This window comes from Paramormyrops kingsleyae, chromosome 9, assembly GCF_048594095.1.
Source record: "Paramormyrops kingsleyae isolate MSU_618 chromosome 9, PKINGS_0.4, whole genome shotgun sequence".
NCBI classification, from domain to species: domain Eukaryota; kingdom Metazoa; phylum Chordata; class Actinopteri; order Osteoglossiformes; family Mormyridae; genus Paramormyrops; species Paramormyrops kingsleyae.
The window spans coordinates 36,694,308-36,714,143 of NC_132805.1; the positions used below are offsets into that span (position 1 = coordinate 36,694,308).

The 19,836-nt window shown below is 48.3% G+C and overlaps 1 protein-coding gene across 1 annotated transcript in view; it reads right to left on the reverse strand.

Annotated features, from left to right (window-relative positions):
- znf804b (zinc finger protein 804B) overlaps positions 1 to 19,836 on the reverse strand; it is a 134,957-nt gene that overhangs the window by 14,810 nt on the left and 100,311 nt on the right. The window contains exon 6 of the mRNA XM_023825797.2: positions 1,802 to 1,945. Coding sequence (XP_023681565.2) covers positions 1,802 to 1,945 — 144 coding nt within the window. The remainder of the gene's footprint in view (positions 1 to 1,801; positions 1,946 to 19,836) is intronic.

Sequence of the window (19,836 nt, forward strand, 5' to 3'; positions counted from 1 at the left end):
TATAAACTAAGGTGCAGTGATGTAGTCCGCTTCCAAACTGAGGCGCAGTGATGTAGTCCGCTTCCAAACTGAGGCGCAGTGATGCAGTCCGCTTCCAAACTGAGGTGCAGTGATGTAGTCCGCTTCCAAACTGAGGCGCAGTGTTTGGTCCATCTTACAACCTAAGGTCAAATTAATTAGCCTTCTTACAACCTAAGTTCAAATTAATTAGCCTTCTTACAACCGAAGGTCAAGTTATATAGCCCACTTACAAACTAAGGTCCAATTATGTAGCCTGCTTACAAACTAAGGTCCAATTATGTAGCCTGTTTACAAACTAAGGTCCAATTATGTAGCCTGCTTACAAACTAAGGTCCAATTATGTAGCCTGCTTACAAACTAAGGTCCAGTGTTGGGCCTATCCTACCAAATAAGGTGTAGCTGTGTCGACTGCTTACAAACCAAGGTCCAATGTTGGGTTCAGCTTACAAAATAAGGTCCAATTATGTGTTCTGCCTACAAACTAAGCTGTGATATCTGAGTTCAGCTTACTAACTAGGGCCTGCAGTGAAGGTGAGGCAAGCAGTGGCATCCTTCATAGCAGCCTGCTATGCAGCTCCTTATTCACACACATCAGCGGCTCTGCTTGTGTATTCCGTTCCCCGCCTCTCTCATGTTTGTGTTTATCTTCTCTCCTTCTTCCCTCCACGTTCCCCCAGAATGAACAGAGGGCAGATCTGCCACTGGCCAGTACGGCTGGTCATTATTCCCTGATGAACTGCATGTACCAAAGATCACACTCATTAATATTACCAGTCTCATTATTATTCTCATTGTTATTTTTGTTGCTGTTTTTGTTGCCATACAGTATTGTTTATACTGGCTATTTGTTTTGTTTTGTTGTAGTTTTGTTGTAGTAAAAAAATCTACGGTCCAATTATGTAGTCTGCTTACAAACTTATGTATAATTTGGGGTCCAACTTGGAACCCAAAGCCCAATTATGTGTCCTGCTTACAAACTCAGGTCCACTTTCCAGTCCAGCTCAAATATGAATGCACAGTTACATCCCAGTTGCATTTCCAGTCATAACACCAGTTTGGCTGGGCCTCTCAGTGGGACAGTTGTGGGCCAGTGCAGCCAGTGCAGCCCACGACACAAGGCCGTGTGCCCTGTGAACATTCCCTACATTTAAAGGCAGGCTATCATAAGTTGTACATTGTTTTTGTAAGAGATTTTTATTATAAAACCTAGGGGACATTTTTATGCAAATATCCTTATCCGTGAACTCCCCCCCCCCTCCAGACATAGGTGAGCGGGGGGCATCTGTAGTAGCTTTCAATGTTCCTGGAAGAGCAGAGACCCAGGTATCCCAAAGGGACTTAAGGGTTCCCCGGGATGCCCGGAGGAACCGGAGACCTCTTCTCGGTCTTTAACCTGCCAGCTTCAAACTAAGCTCACATTTATCTACTGCAGGTAGCTCAATACAGCCGGGGGGGGGGGCGACTGCAGAGCATGTCTCATTACAGGAACCCTCACCTCCAGTCAGCGGTGATTCTAGGACTTTTAAAGGTGGGGGACGTAAGAGGAGCCATAATTCAGAGAAAGGGGCCAACCTTATCATTAGCTTGTCGTATGTTTCGAATTGGTGAGTGACAGGGAAGGGAGCCAATCAGCTATCAGCTGGGGTTAGTGCCCCTGTTGCCCTGTGCCGATTACGCAAAGCAGCCTGCTCAGTCCTGGTCACCAGCATGTTGTAGCCTCCCTCTTGGCCTGACTCCACCCCCCTGTCCCTGTAAATCCCGGGGACGGACGTGTGCTTACCTGCTTGTGCGCGTGGTCGTAGGAATTTATGTGGTTGTCAAACTCCTGGTGCTTCTGATACTGTTTATCACATAACTCACAGTAGAAATTGGCCTTCAGATCCTCCAGGGCCTTGCTGATGGCCTTTCCTGTCTCTGCATGGTCCTGCAGACGGACAGAGGTGGGAAGCAGATCTGCTCAGTTATGAAATGTCTCGCCATGAAGCTGCACGCAGGGTAATTTTCCACGGAGAGATGCGTTCCTGCTCTGTTTGAAATGCTGCACTCTCGCTCTCTCGCTTTCTTTCTCTCTCTCACACTGCTACATTTCAAAGCTGTGTGAAAATTAAACAAAGATGGCTGTCAGTTTCCCCCCGAAGGTTCGTACTGTTCGAATCCTCTGTCAGTATCGTTTAACTTATAAAAAATAAAAGCAAAACACGACAAAACAAAACCTAAGGCAGGTTTGGGTCTGGAGAATCTCTGGTGAAGCCCGTAAAGTCAATCGGCAGCAAACGCAGAGTCTGCCACTTAACGTTGAAAAAATCTAAGTGGAAAATACCCAGAATGCCATGAATATGGATGGAGAGGCAGAGGGATGGTGTCACTAAGCCTCCTCGCCGGCTTCCACTATGATATTGCCAGCAGATAATCTGGAATCTTCACGGCTGCTCCATATTCATGGCTGACTGCTGCTAATGGGGAATCTCGAAGGGATGTACCAGCGATGTGGCCTGGGGGGAATCCCGTTCCTGGGCTCCCCCGCCGTTCTCCAAGGTGATCATAACGTGCTGAGCTGGCTTGGCGGAGTGAGGTCTCGACACAGAGGGTGAAAACACAGAGAGTAACGCAGTCGGAGGTAAAGGATGGCCCTACTGGGCCATAGGCGTCACTGGCCCTACTGGGCCATAGTCGTCACTGGCCCTACTGGGCCATACAGTAGGTGTCACGCCTCATGGATTACCCATAAGGCTCATGTGCAGCCGTCGTCGTGGATTCCAAATCAACCCACTGTCGTCAACCCCCCCCCCCCCCGCAAGTCTTAAGTAGAACCTTTTTTTAAAGCATCTCTGTTTCCACCAAGTTATACAGGTTTTTAATCAACCATCTGACTGCTTTCACTCCAGCTAGGTTGACGTGTATGCCCCCCCACCCCCACCCATTCTGACAGTCTGTATCTTGGGTCACGGTCTGCCTAAAATCTCTTCAGTACCAACTCCTTAACCCCACCTCCTCTGGCAGCCAGTATATGCTCGTCATGCAGAGGATATGGGCCCAAGAAATCTGATTGGTTGGTCCTGCCTCCTCTAGTTGCTTGGACCCAGCTCCCCTACAATCTGATTGGTTATCTCTTTGAACCAATCATTTTTCGCTCTGCTCTCAGAACCTTTTTTATGTAAATAAAACTCCCATGAGTTTAACGGACACCTGGTCCGTCCATGAGTCACAGAAACACCTCGCTAATTTGAGCTTTCTTTGAGTCAGGACACAGCAGATGATGATCTGGGATTTGGGTCCTGCTGTTTAACTGGCCCTCTGCACCATCTGTGTCTGACTGCACTGCCGCTGGCACCAGTCTGCAGTTTAGATCATACTGAGTTTCTCCTTCCAGTGAACTCCTCACAAAGCTTCTCACAATACCAACTTTTCATTTTCATTTCTTCTGCTAATGGATGGCATTTATTAAATATGTATCATAGTATTAATTCTGTAATATCGTTATTAAATATGCAATATGTCGGTGCTGAATTGTTCAGCCGGTTACGGATTTGTTCCCAGATGGTTGTGGGTTCAAATCCCACGAGTGGCTGAACAAGCTTTCCTCACTTGTATGTCACTTTGGGCAAAAGCACCCGCTATATCAATATATGGTAGTGCTGTACATCAACTGCACCTTCATAATGCATTCATAGAATATTCATAAGCATTGTGTAAGTATAACTTAACATCCTAACATACCTTAACAGCTTCAGTATACCTTAATAGGAAACGGTATATTACTATATGATTATAATGTTTTTTATTATTACATAATATTTGTTATTAATGTATATTAAATCTGTTAAAGTATGTTGGGATTTGAAGGTATACCTGCATGCTGCTTATAAATGTTCTATGAATGTATTATGAATGTATTATGAATGTATTATGAATGTATTATGAAGGTGCAGTTAATGTAAAGCATTACCAAATATAAAATATATCAAATATAAAATGCAGTATTAGCTATCCTGTCTCCCAGGTGATTTCTGAGGACCTGAGTCATTAGTAATCTGCAAGGCAAAATCTGTGCCTAAACCAATCAAATCCATGCTAACAAACGATAGTGACCATGCAATATGCCGCCCAAAGACACAGATGAGGCCATACTGATGTACGCTGAAGGCGGTCCACGCGGACCCCATGCTGCGCCTGACCTCATGACCTCCTCTCCGCACATGATGCCGTGAAATTAGCAGAGTCTGCCAGCGGGAGGGGACACTCAGTGTGGGCTCCGGCACTGACCCTCTATCGCCCCCTAGTTTCCAGTAATAAAAGACAGATGGGTGGAGAATCATCGCCATCACGGGAGTATAAAAAGCCGTCTCTCACAGCCCAGTGACAGCAGCATGGTCCCTGCCAGGAGCGTACCATCTTGGTAATGCACAGGGGGGGGGGTTCACAGGAGAGAAATGCCTTCAAGTCCAAATCCTGAATATGTATCACTGTCATTTCATTACCCCCCCCCCCCCCCAGAAAAAAGCTGTGCGTTAACCGGAAAGAATGTATATTCTACCTCTGAAAACATACCCTCACAAAAAAAGCATCCCCACAGATTTGCTCATCCTCTAAGTTACTGTTTTGACTTCCCCAGATGTTCCACAGACCTACAAATTAGAGCGAGTAAACTTCATGTGTAAGTTTATACATCTGCCGTCTCAAGCAAATGTGCGGTTTGATTTTTTAATGCAGAAACAACAGATGTTAACTGTTAATTGGTTTCTGCTACGTAGCGTGCCTGAATCGGGACTGGGAGGGGGATCGCAAGCTTGCAGGACTGGGAGGGGAATCGCGAGCTTGTGGGACTGGGAGGGGAATCGCAAACTTGCGGGACTGGGAGGGGAATCGCTAGCTTGCCCTTTCATAGCTTACTGGTTTTTCCATGGTTTGTACCACAGTGCTGCAGTCCCAGCAGAGAGGAAATGCAGTTGGACCTTTTGTTCCCGTGCTTGCCTAATTCCTGATTAATAAACTGAGTTCTACCAGCCTTAAACCAAGCAGCTTTTTCTTGCTGACGTTCTGTAATAGTAAACTAAAGACTTCTTCTAAGTCTCAGGCCTGCCAGACTTAGACTAAGCCCCCATTTATCTACCAGGAGCTGGAGGGGAGTGAAAATGTGGACTGTCTAGCAGGGCGCTGTGAGGGAGCAAAAACACGGACCGGCTGTGGGTCCCCGAGGAGCCAACTGGGGACACTGATCTATGGCATGCAGCTGCCTACAGCCATGACTGAGGATGGAGAGCAGCGAGTGCCAAGTAACTGCAAAGCATGTTTAATTGCAGAAACCCTGACTCCCAGTCCACTAAACGCAGGCTCTGCTTAGATCGTTCTGTACTGGTAGAGGTGACCCCATAAAAGCAAATCACACTGGGCCCCCAGACCAATACAATTGTGTTACAGATTTTTAGGGCCCCTGTCACTCCGGGGCCCCTGAAATCACCCTGACAACAACCCTTCCTGGCAGCCCTCTGAGCCCATTAGTTACCTTATCATGTTTAATGTCCGAGCGCATTGAATAACACACACAGTCTGTCCTCCTTGGTTCATTTCTTATTAAGCTGTGTACCTCCTGAACCAGTAACCAGACCGGTCTCTGTACGCATTGTGTAGATTCATCCTGAACCAGTAACCAGACCGGTCTCTGTACGCATTGTGTAGATTCATCCTGAACCAGTAACCAGACCGGTCTCTGTACGCATTGTGTAGATTCATCCTGAACCAGTAATCAGACCGGTCTCTGTACGCATTGTGTAGGTTCATCCTGAACCAGTAACCAGACCGGTCTCTGTACGCATTGTGTAGGTTCATCCTGAACCAGTAACCAGACCGGTCTCTGTACGCATTGTGTAGATTCATCCTGAACCAGTAACCAGACCGGTCTCTGTACGCATTGTGTAGGTTCATCCTGAACCAGTAACCAGACCGGTCTCTGTACGCATTGTGTAGGCTCATCCTGAACCAGTAACCAGACCGGTCTCTGTACGCATTGTGTAGGTTCATCCTGAACCAGTAACCAGACCGGTCTCTGTACGCATTGTGTAGGTTCATCCTGAACCAGTAACCAGACCGGTCTCTGTACGCATTGTGTAGGTTCATTCCTGCCCACAGCCTCAGTTAACGGCTGTCAGAGGAAGATGGCAAACAGTGCAGATACGGTAAGCTGTTGTCCACCTGCTCACCTTACCGTTAATTAAATTCCAGCTGGGAGCTTTGGCTCACGCTGATGGACAGAGGATCTCTGCGGGCTCCCCGGACGTGGGGGGCAGGAGAAGGTAGCGGCTGCTACGTGGGAGCGTATCAGGGGAAGCCCATGTATGTTTGCTGTGATGGCACCCGGGGCTCTGAGGGTCCCAAGGCTGAAATCATGTGAGTAACTGTGACCTGATGCTACCCACCTCCTGGGGGGGCTGGCGGTTACTTCTGGGAAGTCACAAAGAAGCCCTGAAATCGGAGGGAAGGGGGGTCTCCGTCGTCTTGGATTCTAAAGCTTCAGGTGCCACAGAGCAGGTGGCCAATGCAGAGGGAGGTGATGTGGGGCGTTAGATATGCCTCAGCATGCTCTCAGGACACACTTCGCTGCTCTCTTTTATTTACTGCATAAAATTCTACTTGCTTCATCACTAGACATTCACAAAACAAGGTGATATATTAACATTCGGCACTTTTTTCCTTAGTTCTGAGTCACACCAGTAACTTTCCTTTTAATTAAAACAGCTCGTCTTCAGATCATAATACGGCGTCATTGTTTTCCCTTCCCAGTCAGTCTCAGTCAGTCTCAGTCCTCCGGGAGTACACGGACGTACTTGTTGCAGGGGAGGCCGCCTGTCAGAACGCCGCACTGCCATTGGTGGGTGCCGCGCCGTGTCATTGCCACCTCTCCTGTCTGAATTTCAACGCGATGACTCACGCCACCAGCTCTGAGACGTGAGGCTGAGAATGCCAGCCTCGCTTGCACTTCAGCCCGATTCAGAAGCATATGTCACTCACACACTCTCATGCTCAGTGAGTGACGGAGACGCCCCCCCTCAAATCGCCGACACCCAGGGATCTGTGCTTGGGGGTGGGGTGCTCATTCCCGACAGATACCCTGAAAGTGTGCATTAGGATGAGGTGCTAGTGTTTATCCGTCAGACGTTAAGCTGCATAACTGTGTATAATGTTGCATAAGCTTCATGATGAGCCTCTCAGGAGAAAATCACCGACTATGGCTGGAAATAACAAGCCGTAGATTCAGTCCTCGGTCCGATGAAACAGGCACCTCTGTCAGCTTCCCGGGGACTTTGCCAAACTGCATCATTACATCGTTAGTTGCATCCTTAATGAAAAAATGGCTGATCCAGCCTTAATTGCGTGCTTTGCTAATATTGGCCCGTTGGGCTGGGCACTGAGCAGCCCTAAGAGGCAGCGGGTCCCAAGAAAATCCTGGGGAGAGGCTTGTGTTTCAAACACAGTATGGAGTGCATCTTCTGCACAAGCACACACACAAGCAGCTGGGCGTCAGATCACTGGGGCCCCTTCCAGGCCACCCTCTGCCTCCATAGTGCCGCCCCTCGCTATTTGTGTTATTAGAGTAAATTTGCTATGTGTCATATTGTACAGTATTTACTGATTATAGGTAGGTTGTAGTTACTGTTGTGTGGTTATTTGACCTTCTTACCCAGACCTGCTGCAGTGTAATAATGTCTCCCCCGCAGACCAATAAGGTGTACCTACCCCTCTCTCTCTCTCTCTCTCTCTCTCTCTCACACACACGGGCCACCCAAACGAGCGCCCAGTTCGCTGATTGGCACCGGCACTGTGCTGTGATTCTGCCCAATCCCTTCCCTCCTTCATAAATGCTGCATGTTGTTATCAGCCAAGACAGCGGGCTTTCCGCTAACGGCGAATCCATGGGCGGTGTGGGGGTGGGGCTGCAGAATCACCATGGGAGCTGAAATGCCCCCCCTCCCCCCACGCTCCCTACGCACCAATAAATCATATGGCTGGAAGTTAATTACCAGTGTAGGAGGGTATTCCTCCCAGTCTGCCCATGTGACGCCGGTCCCGTAAGACCCGCTTGGGCACATTACTTCCGTCTTTATAGAACCCGGCCTGCAAATGAGTCCTGATTAAATATCTCTCTGACCATTTGTGGTACCATTACCTGCGTAATGTGATCATTCTCTTCCCGAGTCACTGCCTTTCCCAGCCTGGCTGCCAAGCTGATAAGGGAACGTATGACTGGTGCCGCCACGCGTGTATCGCCCCGCCCCGCCCCACCCCGCCCCGCCGGGGAGCCCCCCCCTCCCGCCTGGGAGCCCTGCCAAGGCCCTCACCTCATTCTCTCTGCATTCGCCTTTATCTTAATTCATTACACGCCTCGAACGAACATGGACGTCATGTACACCAGGGGATTGTTCCCGGCTCTGGGATCGGTGAGGGCGGTGTGAGCAAAAACCGAAAGGAAACGGGAGGACAGTCCGACAGGCCGCCTTCTGCTTACGGCAGCATTATCCTTAAAATGGATAACATAATACCGCTCCCCTATTGGGGGGATTCACCGAGCTACCAGCACACATCAGCTTCTGTAAATAGACATGGGAATGTTCTTGTAAATACATGCTGTCTGTTTTTTTAACTTGTTCTCCTAGAGCTGGAGGTCACAGCCCCCCCCCCCCCCCCCGCCGCCCCCCATGCACAACCTGGCGACAGCAACCTGCCCCCTTTTGGAAGCTGATCCTTAGAGGATAACGATTGTTTCATCCCCCTTCATACACCCAGAATTGGTTCTCCGTGATGTTCCACCGCCGCGGTTCCCGGGAGCCCGGCTCGTCGGTCTGTCCTCCACTTGACATCAGTCCGTCTGAAGCGGTCCCCATGGAAACGGCTCTGTTAAGCCTGCGCCAGTGATAATGACAGGCAGGAGTGATGACAGGGGGACGCTGGAGGTTACGGTGCTTTCTGAACCGCATAACGCGAACACTGGGGAGATTTTCAAGCATCATTCTAGGAGAAAAGAGACCGGTCTTGGGTGACAAGCTGCCTCCGGTGTGCCCCCCCCCCACCCCCCCAAAAAAAAAAAACAAAAACTGCTGCTTTCATGCCGTTTTTCACAGAGCTTGGGGAAACATCTGGATGAGGCCACCTGAACAGCCCGCAGCAAACAGAGAACCCCCCCTCTGCCGGCGTGTGTTCAGGAGCAGTGTGCAACCCCCCCGCCCCGCCGGCGTGTGTTCAGGAGCAGTGTGCACCCCCCCCGCCCCGCCGGCGTGTGTTCAGGAGCAGTGTGCACCCCCCCCGCCCCGCCGGCGTGTGTTCAGGAGCAGTGTGCACCCCCCCCCTCCCCTAAGGCTGGGTCCTGCCAATAAACAGTATTGAATCCTGCTCCTTCTGACATGGTATGAATTTAATTTGAGACCCTGGGGTGGAGTTTGGTTTTTATCCCTCCCCCGGCCCTCTCTGAGTGCCCGGTCATTTCCAGAGAGGTAACTGTGCAGCCTGTCGTACAGTGAAATGCTCCATAAGCACATTGACCCAGCAGATGGACAGCCAGTTACATTTTCCTGCCTTTATTGTCGCGTCTAAGGAATCACGTACAGCCCAGCTGTCTGACTGAATAAAGGAGGCTTTTGTCCTTTATTGAGTTATTGTGCTACTGGATTGAAAGTTAGCTGAAGGTAATTATGAAATGTGTGGTGTTATTACAGCAAGGCTCAATGTGCTTGTCTAAGGTCCAGAGTCTTCCTCAAATGGTCTAATCGTGTCGTATGACCTTTTTGTAGTTAACGGCATGAAGGGTCGTGAGACGATGTTCTTTGTTATAAGCCAGTCGTTATGCTGCGTGTCTGGTGACTCAGGTTATCATGGATATTGGTATTACTGATTCCAAAGCCTCATGCCACAGGACGGCATGGTAAAAGGTTATCCAGTTGTTTGTTTGCTGTGGTAACATCACCGTCTGGACCGGGAGCAACCCTGGACGAGTCTTTGTCTGCCTCCGCGATATGACTTTCGCTGTTTCAAGAAGACAGGAAGCCCAAGGCAAAGGAGGCCCGTGATGCGGAGATGGAGGGATTCTGGGAAATTGGAGCACTGAGTCCGGAAAACCAGATAACTGCTGCGATTGAAACAGGAAACTGTCTCAGAGGAAGAGAAAACGCCACGCCAGACCAGGTCTTCTTCCCCCCACGGTTTTTCCCAGTCCTTCCCGGCAAAGTGGGAAAGTCTACAGAACCGGCTCCGTGGAACCGTGGGCTCCCTGTCGTTCTGGTGCGCTATTTTCTCCCAGGTCAGTCCAGTGAGGGCCATGGCCCTTTTAGACAGTAAGAATAGCACAGAACAAAACATATTCAAGCAATTCAAGGTTTCATGGTTATTAAAAAGAAAAAAAAAACATGGCAGAAAATATGTCCGTCTTTCATGTGGCACTGTAATTTTAATGAATGCGCCTGTCTGTTAATCCCGCCGGCGGCTGTTGATGCCGCGATCGCCGCTGGGGAAGCGCAGAGGTCCTGCTCTGAGTCACTGTACCTGATACCCGCAATATGCTGCCAGTGGCTCCACATCAAAAGATACTGGGGCCCCTCGGAGCCCCGTCCAGCCTCTCTGACGCGGCTCCACGTTCGCTGCTTTCTGAAGGATACCCACAGATGCTACACAAATTCCAGTGAATGCAGTGGTTGGTGTTCGGAAACCAGGTCCCCTGAAGGTCTAATCAAAACAGAAGACGTGCACACACACACACACACGTAAGCGGCAGGATGAGGTCCAGAACATCTCCAGGATCAAGCCTCTTCCATCAGTGCTACTTTGCTTAGTGTTTGACTGTTGTGATCCCCGATAGCCACAGATGAATCTTTTTCCTCCGCTAGCCGTTAGACTTTAATTCTCATCTTTTCCCCCATGAAAGATGAGCAGAAAAACCATTCTGCAGCGAAGCATCACGGGAGTGACAGCGCAGTTGTGAGGTCTCCATGAAATCAGACCTCAGGTGGAAGGCATGTTGATGAAGCGTTCTACCCATAATGCTGTCGGGCTGCTCCTATATATTGGGTTTAAGGGGATACTTAGGTGTTCTCAGACAGGGCCAGCCCCTCCCTTTTTGAGGGTCTAACCAAAAGGTAATTAACCTACTCGTCATTTGTCATCTTCCTTCTCATTCTGACAGCCTGATCAGATGAGGGGCGCCCCCTGGTGGCAGCTGGGCCCTAAGCAGCTGCTTAGTTCCCTTATACCTTGGGCTGGCCCTGCCCTCAGGTGGTCGATCCCTCAGGTCATACGCAGGAAAATGATTCAGAGATAATTACTGTAAAAACAGAGGCCTCCTGCTTTTATGGACGCTTGAAGAGCACTCTGCAGCGGCAGGAGCACACGACCCCCCATTCTCTGCCCTTGAGCTAAGAGCTTGAAGCGGAGCCAGTCCAATACAGTGTCAAGCTGTCACGCTTCTCACTTTTCAAACTGCTCTGATAGAAAAGGCCTAAGCAGCAGTAATATAATGATAATATATCATAATGAAACATTAGTGTAACAGGAAGAGGCCTGCTGTGGACTGGCCTCCCATGCAGTGTGTATAACAACAAGAGGCCTGCCATGACCTGGCATCCCATCCAGTGTGTATAACAGCAAGAGGCCTGCCATGACCTGGCATCCCATCCGACGCGTATAACAGCAAGAGGCCTGCCATAATCTGGCATCCCATCCAGTGTGTATAACAGCAAGAGGCCTGCCATGATCTGGTATCCCATCCAGTGTGTGTAACAGCAAGAGGCCTGCCTTGACCTGGTATCACATCCGGTGTGTATAACAGCAAGAGGCCTGCCATGACCTGGCATCCCATCCGACACGTATAACAGCAAGAGGCCTGCCATAATCTGGCATCCCATCCAGTGTGTATAACAGCAAGAGGCCTGCCATGATCTGGTATCCCATCCAGTGTGTGTAACAGCAAGAGGCCTGCCTTGACCTGGTATCACATCCGGTGTGTATAACAGCAAGAGGCCTGCCATGACCTGGCATCCCATCTGGTGCCTATCCCAGCTTAGTGCTCTATGCTGGCACACCGACAGCACCTCGTCACGCAAGATCTGTTTCTTTTCTCTGGGAATGATTCTGTAAAGTTCTCCTAATGTTTGTGTTACACGGTTCAGGGGGTGCTGTGACCTCCCCTGTCATCGCTGCTGCCTTCGTTGTGACCGGTAATCCCTAACCCCCCCACCGTGTGACCCTGACCAGGATAAGCAGTTATAAGATGGATGGATGGATGGATGGATGAATGGATGGCTGGTTAGATTACACTAAGCGCTGCTGTAGGATGTTAGAATGCACATTCACAAGAACAGATTCTGGTATTAGGATCTCTGCTGTGCTATTTGTATGACACGAGGGAGCCATGGAGTGTGAGGATGAGTGCAGCAATGACCCCAGAAGCAAATTCTCATTGGTGTGACCCTAGTGTGGAAGAAACTCCTCGCCCTCCATCTCTCCAGAGGAAGCATGAAGAGTCCTGTAGAAAAATCAAGCTGTAGAAAGACGGAAAGGCACCAATGAAATGCTTCAGGACTGCTTTTAGCTTTCATTAACAGAAGGCGTACTAACCGCTGTCAGTAACCTTACTGCCCGTTCTTCCATCTAGAACATTCTGAGGGTGGGGACAACAAACGTCAGGCCATCTTTAAGAGGCCCTCGAGGTCTTTTCGCCATGCTTTAGATTCGGAGAGGATTCCGAAAGGACCTCAGAAGGCTCTCAGACTTCCAGCAAAGGCTCATAATCACCTCATTCTCACTATGCAATGCATTTAGGTAGGAAGATTATTACTGGAAAATTAAATTATGGACTTAATAAACAAGATGATGAATTATAAGCAGTAAATGATATGAAAATGCACCGGCGTTTCTTCAATGTGCGATACGAGAAGCTGATCATACACTCACTTGGTGACATGATCGATTTATTGGGACACACGGTCTGTGCATGAACACCACCTTCCTTGGATGCCAATCCTACAACTCAGTGAGGAGTAAAATTCAGTTTTTGGTTCTGGTCAGAACACATTGTAAAAAGCAAACTGTTTGTCTTGATCAATCAGCATATTTAAACTAAACAAAATACATCCAGTGGTGCTGCTGAGTTGGCCCCGGGAGCTGATCTGTCTGAGGGTCATCATACTTAAATATCAATCCTCCCTAAGTTTTGGGAAATGCGGCCTTGGCCTACGACTGTTGGGATGTATGGAATTCTCAAACTAAGATTATTTCGGAACTTTAGCCTCATACTTCCCAGGCTTGTGATGCATTTCCATCCATCCATCCATCCATCCATCCATCCATCCATCGAGAGGTATCCTCTGTGAGCAACCACACACTTGAGAGAGTGAGCTCCTTGCCCGCCATCTTCACGCCTTCTCTCCTCTTCCCCACGAGATGCTGCTCTCTCGTTTGTTAATTGGCAAGGCTTTCGGCTGTCCTGTCTGCCCCGGAAGGGGAATTCCTAATGATCCTTGGATCCATCTCGTGGTCCTGCTGGCCTAGCTGGTAGGCTTCCCCGTAGCCAAACACAGGGCCTTCCCGTGTAAAGCTGCCCATCTGTTAAACTTTAAAAAGGTCGTTTACTGGGATGCTCCAGTTTTAGGGAACAGTAAACATAAATGTCTGCATAACCACGGCACTCGTTACTACGAATTACAGACAGTGACATCTGCTCTGGTGCACGTCATGAAAAAGCATCCCAAATGTCTGACTAATGTAAAACAAATTAGAACAAACAATAACAAATAGTACAAAATTTGCCTTTTCTTATCTTAACACTTTTTAGTGTTTTCTTTGAAACGGCACTAACTCTAGAAAGCACAGGAAAAATAGACCTTTTTATACATGAGACTTCTCGATTAATTAAAGACATTTCACTGAAAATCGTCATTTGTATGCAATCGCTGTCAGGAGAAATCAAATGCAAACAAAAAGTACATCCCATGCTCTGATTAACATAATCGTATTGACAGATTGAAAGGGAGGTGTATGTTTTTAGACATTTTTAAGAGCCAAAACACTAATTTAACATGAGAACAGTCGCCTGTGTTGAGAAGTGAAAATTAAATTTCCAGCACACCACTTAACTTTTGCCCCCACGCAAATTCATACGCTTTGAATAATTCGCTTTAGAAATACTGTGGCGGGCTCATTTGCATAAATACATTTCAGCGTCCTAATTCCACGCTTCTTTTTCATGTTACACATTAAACTTTAGAGATGCTTCCAGATGAAGATTGTTTTGCCATCAGACTGATGCACATCTTCACACTGAAGTAATTTTTTCACATCCTGCTCTGGCTACATAAATATAACATATATATATATAGAGGCATTTTTACACATCCTTAGGATTTGTTCAGTTCTTAAGTGGCACGACTGTTTTTCTCTTTCTTTCTTTCTTTCTTTCTTTTTAATATATTCAAATATTCAAAGCCAAAGCATATACGTGTCTGGTAGCTATAACCATTATCGTAATTCAGTCATTCCTCATTCGTTTTCATTGAACGCAAGGTCGCAGGTTTGAACCCTAAATTGGGCAGGGCTCCTGTTTACTTTCGATTTAGCGCAGACGGCCTCAGAAAAAAAAACACATTCTGACATAATTATCCATTAAAGTTGCCTTGGATCACAGATTCTGCTAAGCAAACGAACGTAATAATATGATAATGTAATCTAGACGGCGGGAAGGCAGGAAACACAACAACAGGCACATGGAGAAAATGAGGCCCCCTCACTAAGACCACAGAGCTATGGGTAATGAAGCAGCAGTTAGTGCTGGTGTCCCAACTGCGGGCTGCTGGATACAGAATGTGAATAACAGGATGTATCCAACCCTGTGAACATCACCACAGGCCTTTGCTGACAGCCCTCACAACAAGCGGGAAAATCGCGGAGGATGAGGACTATTCCGAAGCCCAGGCCCTGGCCATTCCCCCCGAGAACACGAAGGGTGCAGCTGTCACATTACAGGAGGCTCGGACATAATCCACCAGAGGCCTTTCGGAATAATAGGATGTTTATGAGGACCGGCAGGGGGCACACGCATCAAATTCCGAGAAAAGCAAATGTTTACTGCAGCAGATGTAGGATGCGGATCGCAGTCTTCTGCTAGTGACCACGGGACCGATGCTGACCGGCTGCTTCAGGCGAGGCAGCGAGTTTGCACTCGGAACCTGCTGCTGCTATAATGACTTTTCCTCGTCATTGATTGGACACACGCTGTCATGCTGATTGCCTCGAAAGGGGTCTGAAACGGAGACGCTTGTGTTCCAGTGTCACCGGTACCTTCTGCTGTGCACAGTTAGGGATATCCTCTTCGTTATATAATGTAAGGATGAAAGGGTGGCTGAATTTTTAAAAGATGTGGGGTCTGATGTCAAACGTGCCTCGGGTCACGTGACAGGATGTGATGTCACGCATGCCCCAGGTCATGTGACCAAGTTTAATTAGAAGTTGGTAGTCCAGTCAACATTAGTTGGATGCTTATGTTTTTATTGTAACTTAGATTATTTCTACTTGCACTTAAAGTATGCAAATCAATTAACAAACCATTTGGTGTCACTTTTTACACTTCAAGAAAATGTTGATTCGCACTTGTCACACCTTGTCAACTTTCAGCCAAATGTTCTAAAAAGCTGCACTACTGAAGCTTAGCATTACAGCTGCACCCCCATTCTCATTTCCAGGTTAAATCACCTGACAAGTGAGCGTTCACTGGTCCCCATTTAAAACCCTAAAAAGGTCCTTGATCTAACAAGGAAAAAGGTTTGTGTTTTTGGTTGTGCACTGGGCTGCCGGCCCACAATCAGAACTTAATTGGCTGTTAAATTGCTGAGTCCTGCTGTAGCTTTGATAGATTCGGGTCTTGATCCCTGTCTAAGTGAAAGGGAGCAGGAGGCCTCCGTCTGTTGCTTTTAAATCTCCATCTTCTCCCAGCCCGGGTAAATGGGATTCTGCTACGGCCGGCACCATCGTGGACCAGAGGTGACTGATCTCACACCAGCGTAATTATTTCCCCAGTTTCCGTGGGAACAAGAGGGCCGCGACCTGGGATGGGACTGGTCCCCTCATTATAGCCATGTCATTCAGGAACAAGAAAGACGGGTCTCGTTACAGGGGGTAACAGGAGGAATGGCAGGCCGCTTCCGGAGGACCAGCAGGCCGCTTCCGGAGGACCAGCAGGCCGCTTCCGGAGGACCAGCAGGAGGAGCGGAATGGCCAGGAGGCCGCTTCCGGAGGACCAGCAGGAGGAGCGGAATGGCCAGGAGGCCAAGCCTGTCAATGCGCGTCTCTCACACTTCCGGTAAAGATCAGAACACAGTGTGATGTGCACTAGAGGGTGACACCACAGTGGATTTCCACTCTCGTCTCATCCCACTCCCACAAGAAAATTCCTGTCCCATCCCAACCCCACGATAGAGTTAAAAAAATCCAGTCTCATCCCAGTTAATCCCAGTTCCTCCTGATCCCGGGGGGAGAGGGGATGGTTTTAAGATTGCAAACCTAGCTAATCCACTAGACTATGGCTTTGCAGCAAGTCTTATATCATAATATGACCCAACTACAACCCTGCAGCTGATTCCACACTCGCCATGCACACACTCTCCCTCGACACAAACGCACTTTTCTGTTGCTGTACCACTTTTCACCGTAAGCACAGTGCACACGGCAGGTCTATCATAATCATTCGCATTATATGTATTTTGCACATCTTGCATGCAGCATATGCTGTTTTATTACCGTAACTCTCAGTTCTGAGAAACTTCCTTATATCTGACTTACCTGAAAGCTCTGAAAGTGACATCATTGATATTAGGATCATTGTTGTTAACTTTTCGCTGCAGCACTATCCTGTCTGGCACCGACTCCAATATTTTTATGACTTCGCCACGCAAACTCAAAGCCAGCGTCATGTGGTACAGATCAGGCGGTACAGATCAGGCGGTACTTGTCAGGCGGTACTGCTCAGGCGGTACTGGTCAGGCGGTACAGATCAGGCGGTACAGGTCAGGCGGTACTGGTCAGGTGGTACAGATCAGGCGGTACTGGTCAGGCGGTACTGGCTACCTGCAACCAACCAGCACACAGCCACTAGCAGACAGGAGAGTTTTGAAGGCTTAAAAAGTCACAACGCAGCTGGCATTTTGTACAAAATAAATCAAAAACAGAGTTAATTTACAGTAGATCAGCATTTAAAAACTGCCCTATTAATATGATTCCCGCCCCCGCCCGCTCCTGTTGACATTTTCTCCCGTTCCGCCCCCGCCCCCGCCCCCGGTCCATTATTAATGCTGAAACTGACTCCAATCCCATGGGACTCCCAAAGAAACTGTCAGCCTCTAATTTATACTGGTCCCATCCTCTGGTCAGGTGGTGCTCAAACCTGGAAGGTGGGGGTTTCCCAAGTATAATTATGTCACAGGGGGCAGAGACGGCCTCACCTGTAAGGCTGCCCTCGGTAACGACTCAGCCTTTGTCACCTGTGCCTCCCCGAGACCAATCAAGCCCTCCTGAGAGCAGTAAGGCTCACACCGTGGCCTAAGAGCCACATATCCAGCATCTGACAGATGTACCATCTACATTTGTAGGAAATATAATTTACCCCAATAAACCACCCAAACCCAGAGAGCAGGACTTTAGAGATTCATGTCAATACTAGGAATGGGCAATCAGGACCTTGGCTATTCTGAACACAGACACACTTTAAAGGGAATGACTGAAGGGTTTTCTGGGGCGTGTTTCAGCAATACAAGATGCAGAAAGGTCTGCGAAGCAGCAGGGGTTTGGGGGCGACCAGAATGACGCGCTGTATGAACACCATACCTACAGGAGATGGAGGTCAGACCCCCCAGAAAGGAAGCCACCAGGTCGGATTTCTGGAGAGCGAGGGCCTGGATGGTAATTTAGATAACCTACAGGAGGTCGGTGTCTTTGTACGCCTGTGTGCCGATTTGGAGCAAGCGGGTGACAGCTGAAGCCATGGTGCCGAGGCCGTCATCACCGTGCAGTGACCGGCACAGATGGAGAGGACCCTATCAGGAGAGGATGCCGTCAATTTACTCTGGAAAAGGCCCCGGAGCCGTCGGAATCCCAGTACATGGGGAAGGATGGATAGAGGGGATATTAACGTTTTCATCTTCAATGAAGAATCCAGGATGGTCTTTTTTAATTACCGTCTGTGTTTTCATTCAGGCAGCAGTCAGCATTTAATGGGGCACATTCATTAGGACCACATGATCATGGCGGAACTCAGGTCCTGGAAGGAAATGAGAGGGTGTGGCCACAATGACTGCCCAGTGCAGACCACCCCTTTAGGACAACATGATCATGGCGGAACTCGGGTCCTGGAAGGAAATGAGAGGGTGTGGCCACAATGACTGCCCAGTGCAGACCACCCCTTTAGGACAACATGATCATGGCGGAACTCGGGTCCTGGAAGGAAATGAGAGGGTGTGGCCACAATGACTGCCCAGTGCAGACCACCCCTTTAGGACAACATGATCATGGCGGAACTCGGGTCCTGGAAGGAAATGAGAGGGTGTGGCCACAATGACTGCCCAGTGCAGACCACCCCTTTAGGACAACATGATCATGGCGGAACTCGGGTCCTGGAAGGAAATGAGAGGGTGTGGCCACAATGACTGCCCGGATAACCCAGGGCCTTCCCATTTTTGGGATTCTGGAACATGTTCTTCAGCACCCAAGAGCAGGAAAACAGCTGTGGATGAATGAGGTGTTGGGCGGCATCATGTGGCAAGCAGGAAGGAAAAATTGCACACTTCCACTGTGCATGTCTATCCTGCAGTCCAAAGCGGTCACCTGATCCCAGCCCCGCCAGTCAGAGCTGGCTACATTCCCACTGTATTCACGTCACGCTATATTCCCACTGTATTCACATCATGCTACGATCCCACTGTATTCACATCACCCTATATTCCCATTATATTCACATCTCGCTACATTCCCACTGTATTCACATCACGCTACATTCTCACTGTATTCACATCACGCTACATTCTCACTGTATTCATATCATGTTACATTCCAACTGTATTCACAGCATGCTTTCATCCAAATACATCCATCCATCCACAGTCACCTATGCAATGCTGGGTCAAGGCCTGCTTAAATCCTATTCCAGGTGACACAGGGCACAAGACAGGTGACAGCCTGGGCGGGATGCCAGTCGGTCACAGTCTTACAAATATATATACTGAGTTTGAGATATTAAGAAGTGCTTGAGACCGAATGTCGAAATTCATCCATCCACGAGACACCATGACATAAGACGAGAGCTGTCAGTTCAGGCAAAATGCAGACAGACAAGGAAGAGAATGACCAGCGATCTGACAGGTGTACTCCACCAAAGATATGCCTCTCCACAGAGCCAGAGAGCTGCATGAGCCAACCTGATTACCGCATATTTCAATTATTGCATCATATAATCTGTAGCGAGTGAAATTAATTACACGAGCAATCCCAAATATATCATTAAAAAATTAAAACACATTATGGGACAACTGCAAAATTAATGATGTTTATTAAAATGGGGGGCTACTATTCAAAGCATCATGACATTTAAACAGCTATCATTTGAGCTTTAATAAAACAATATTATCAAAGACAGTGTTTTCTCAGAGATCTCGCCTCCTAAAAGCTTAGATTGATTTCAGAAGCCTTCCTAAAACATAAGTTATGAAGAAAAATGTTCTGAAGTTTCTGTTTTTTCACAATACTGTGACATCGCTCTTAAAATTCCATATTTCTGACCTTCATTCAAAAAATGAG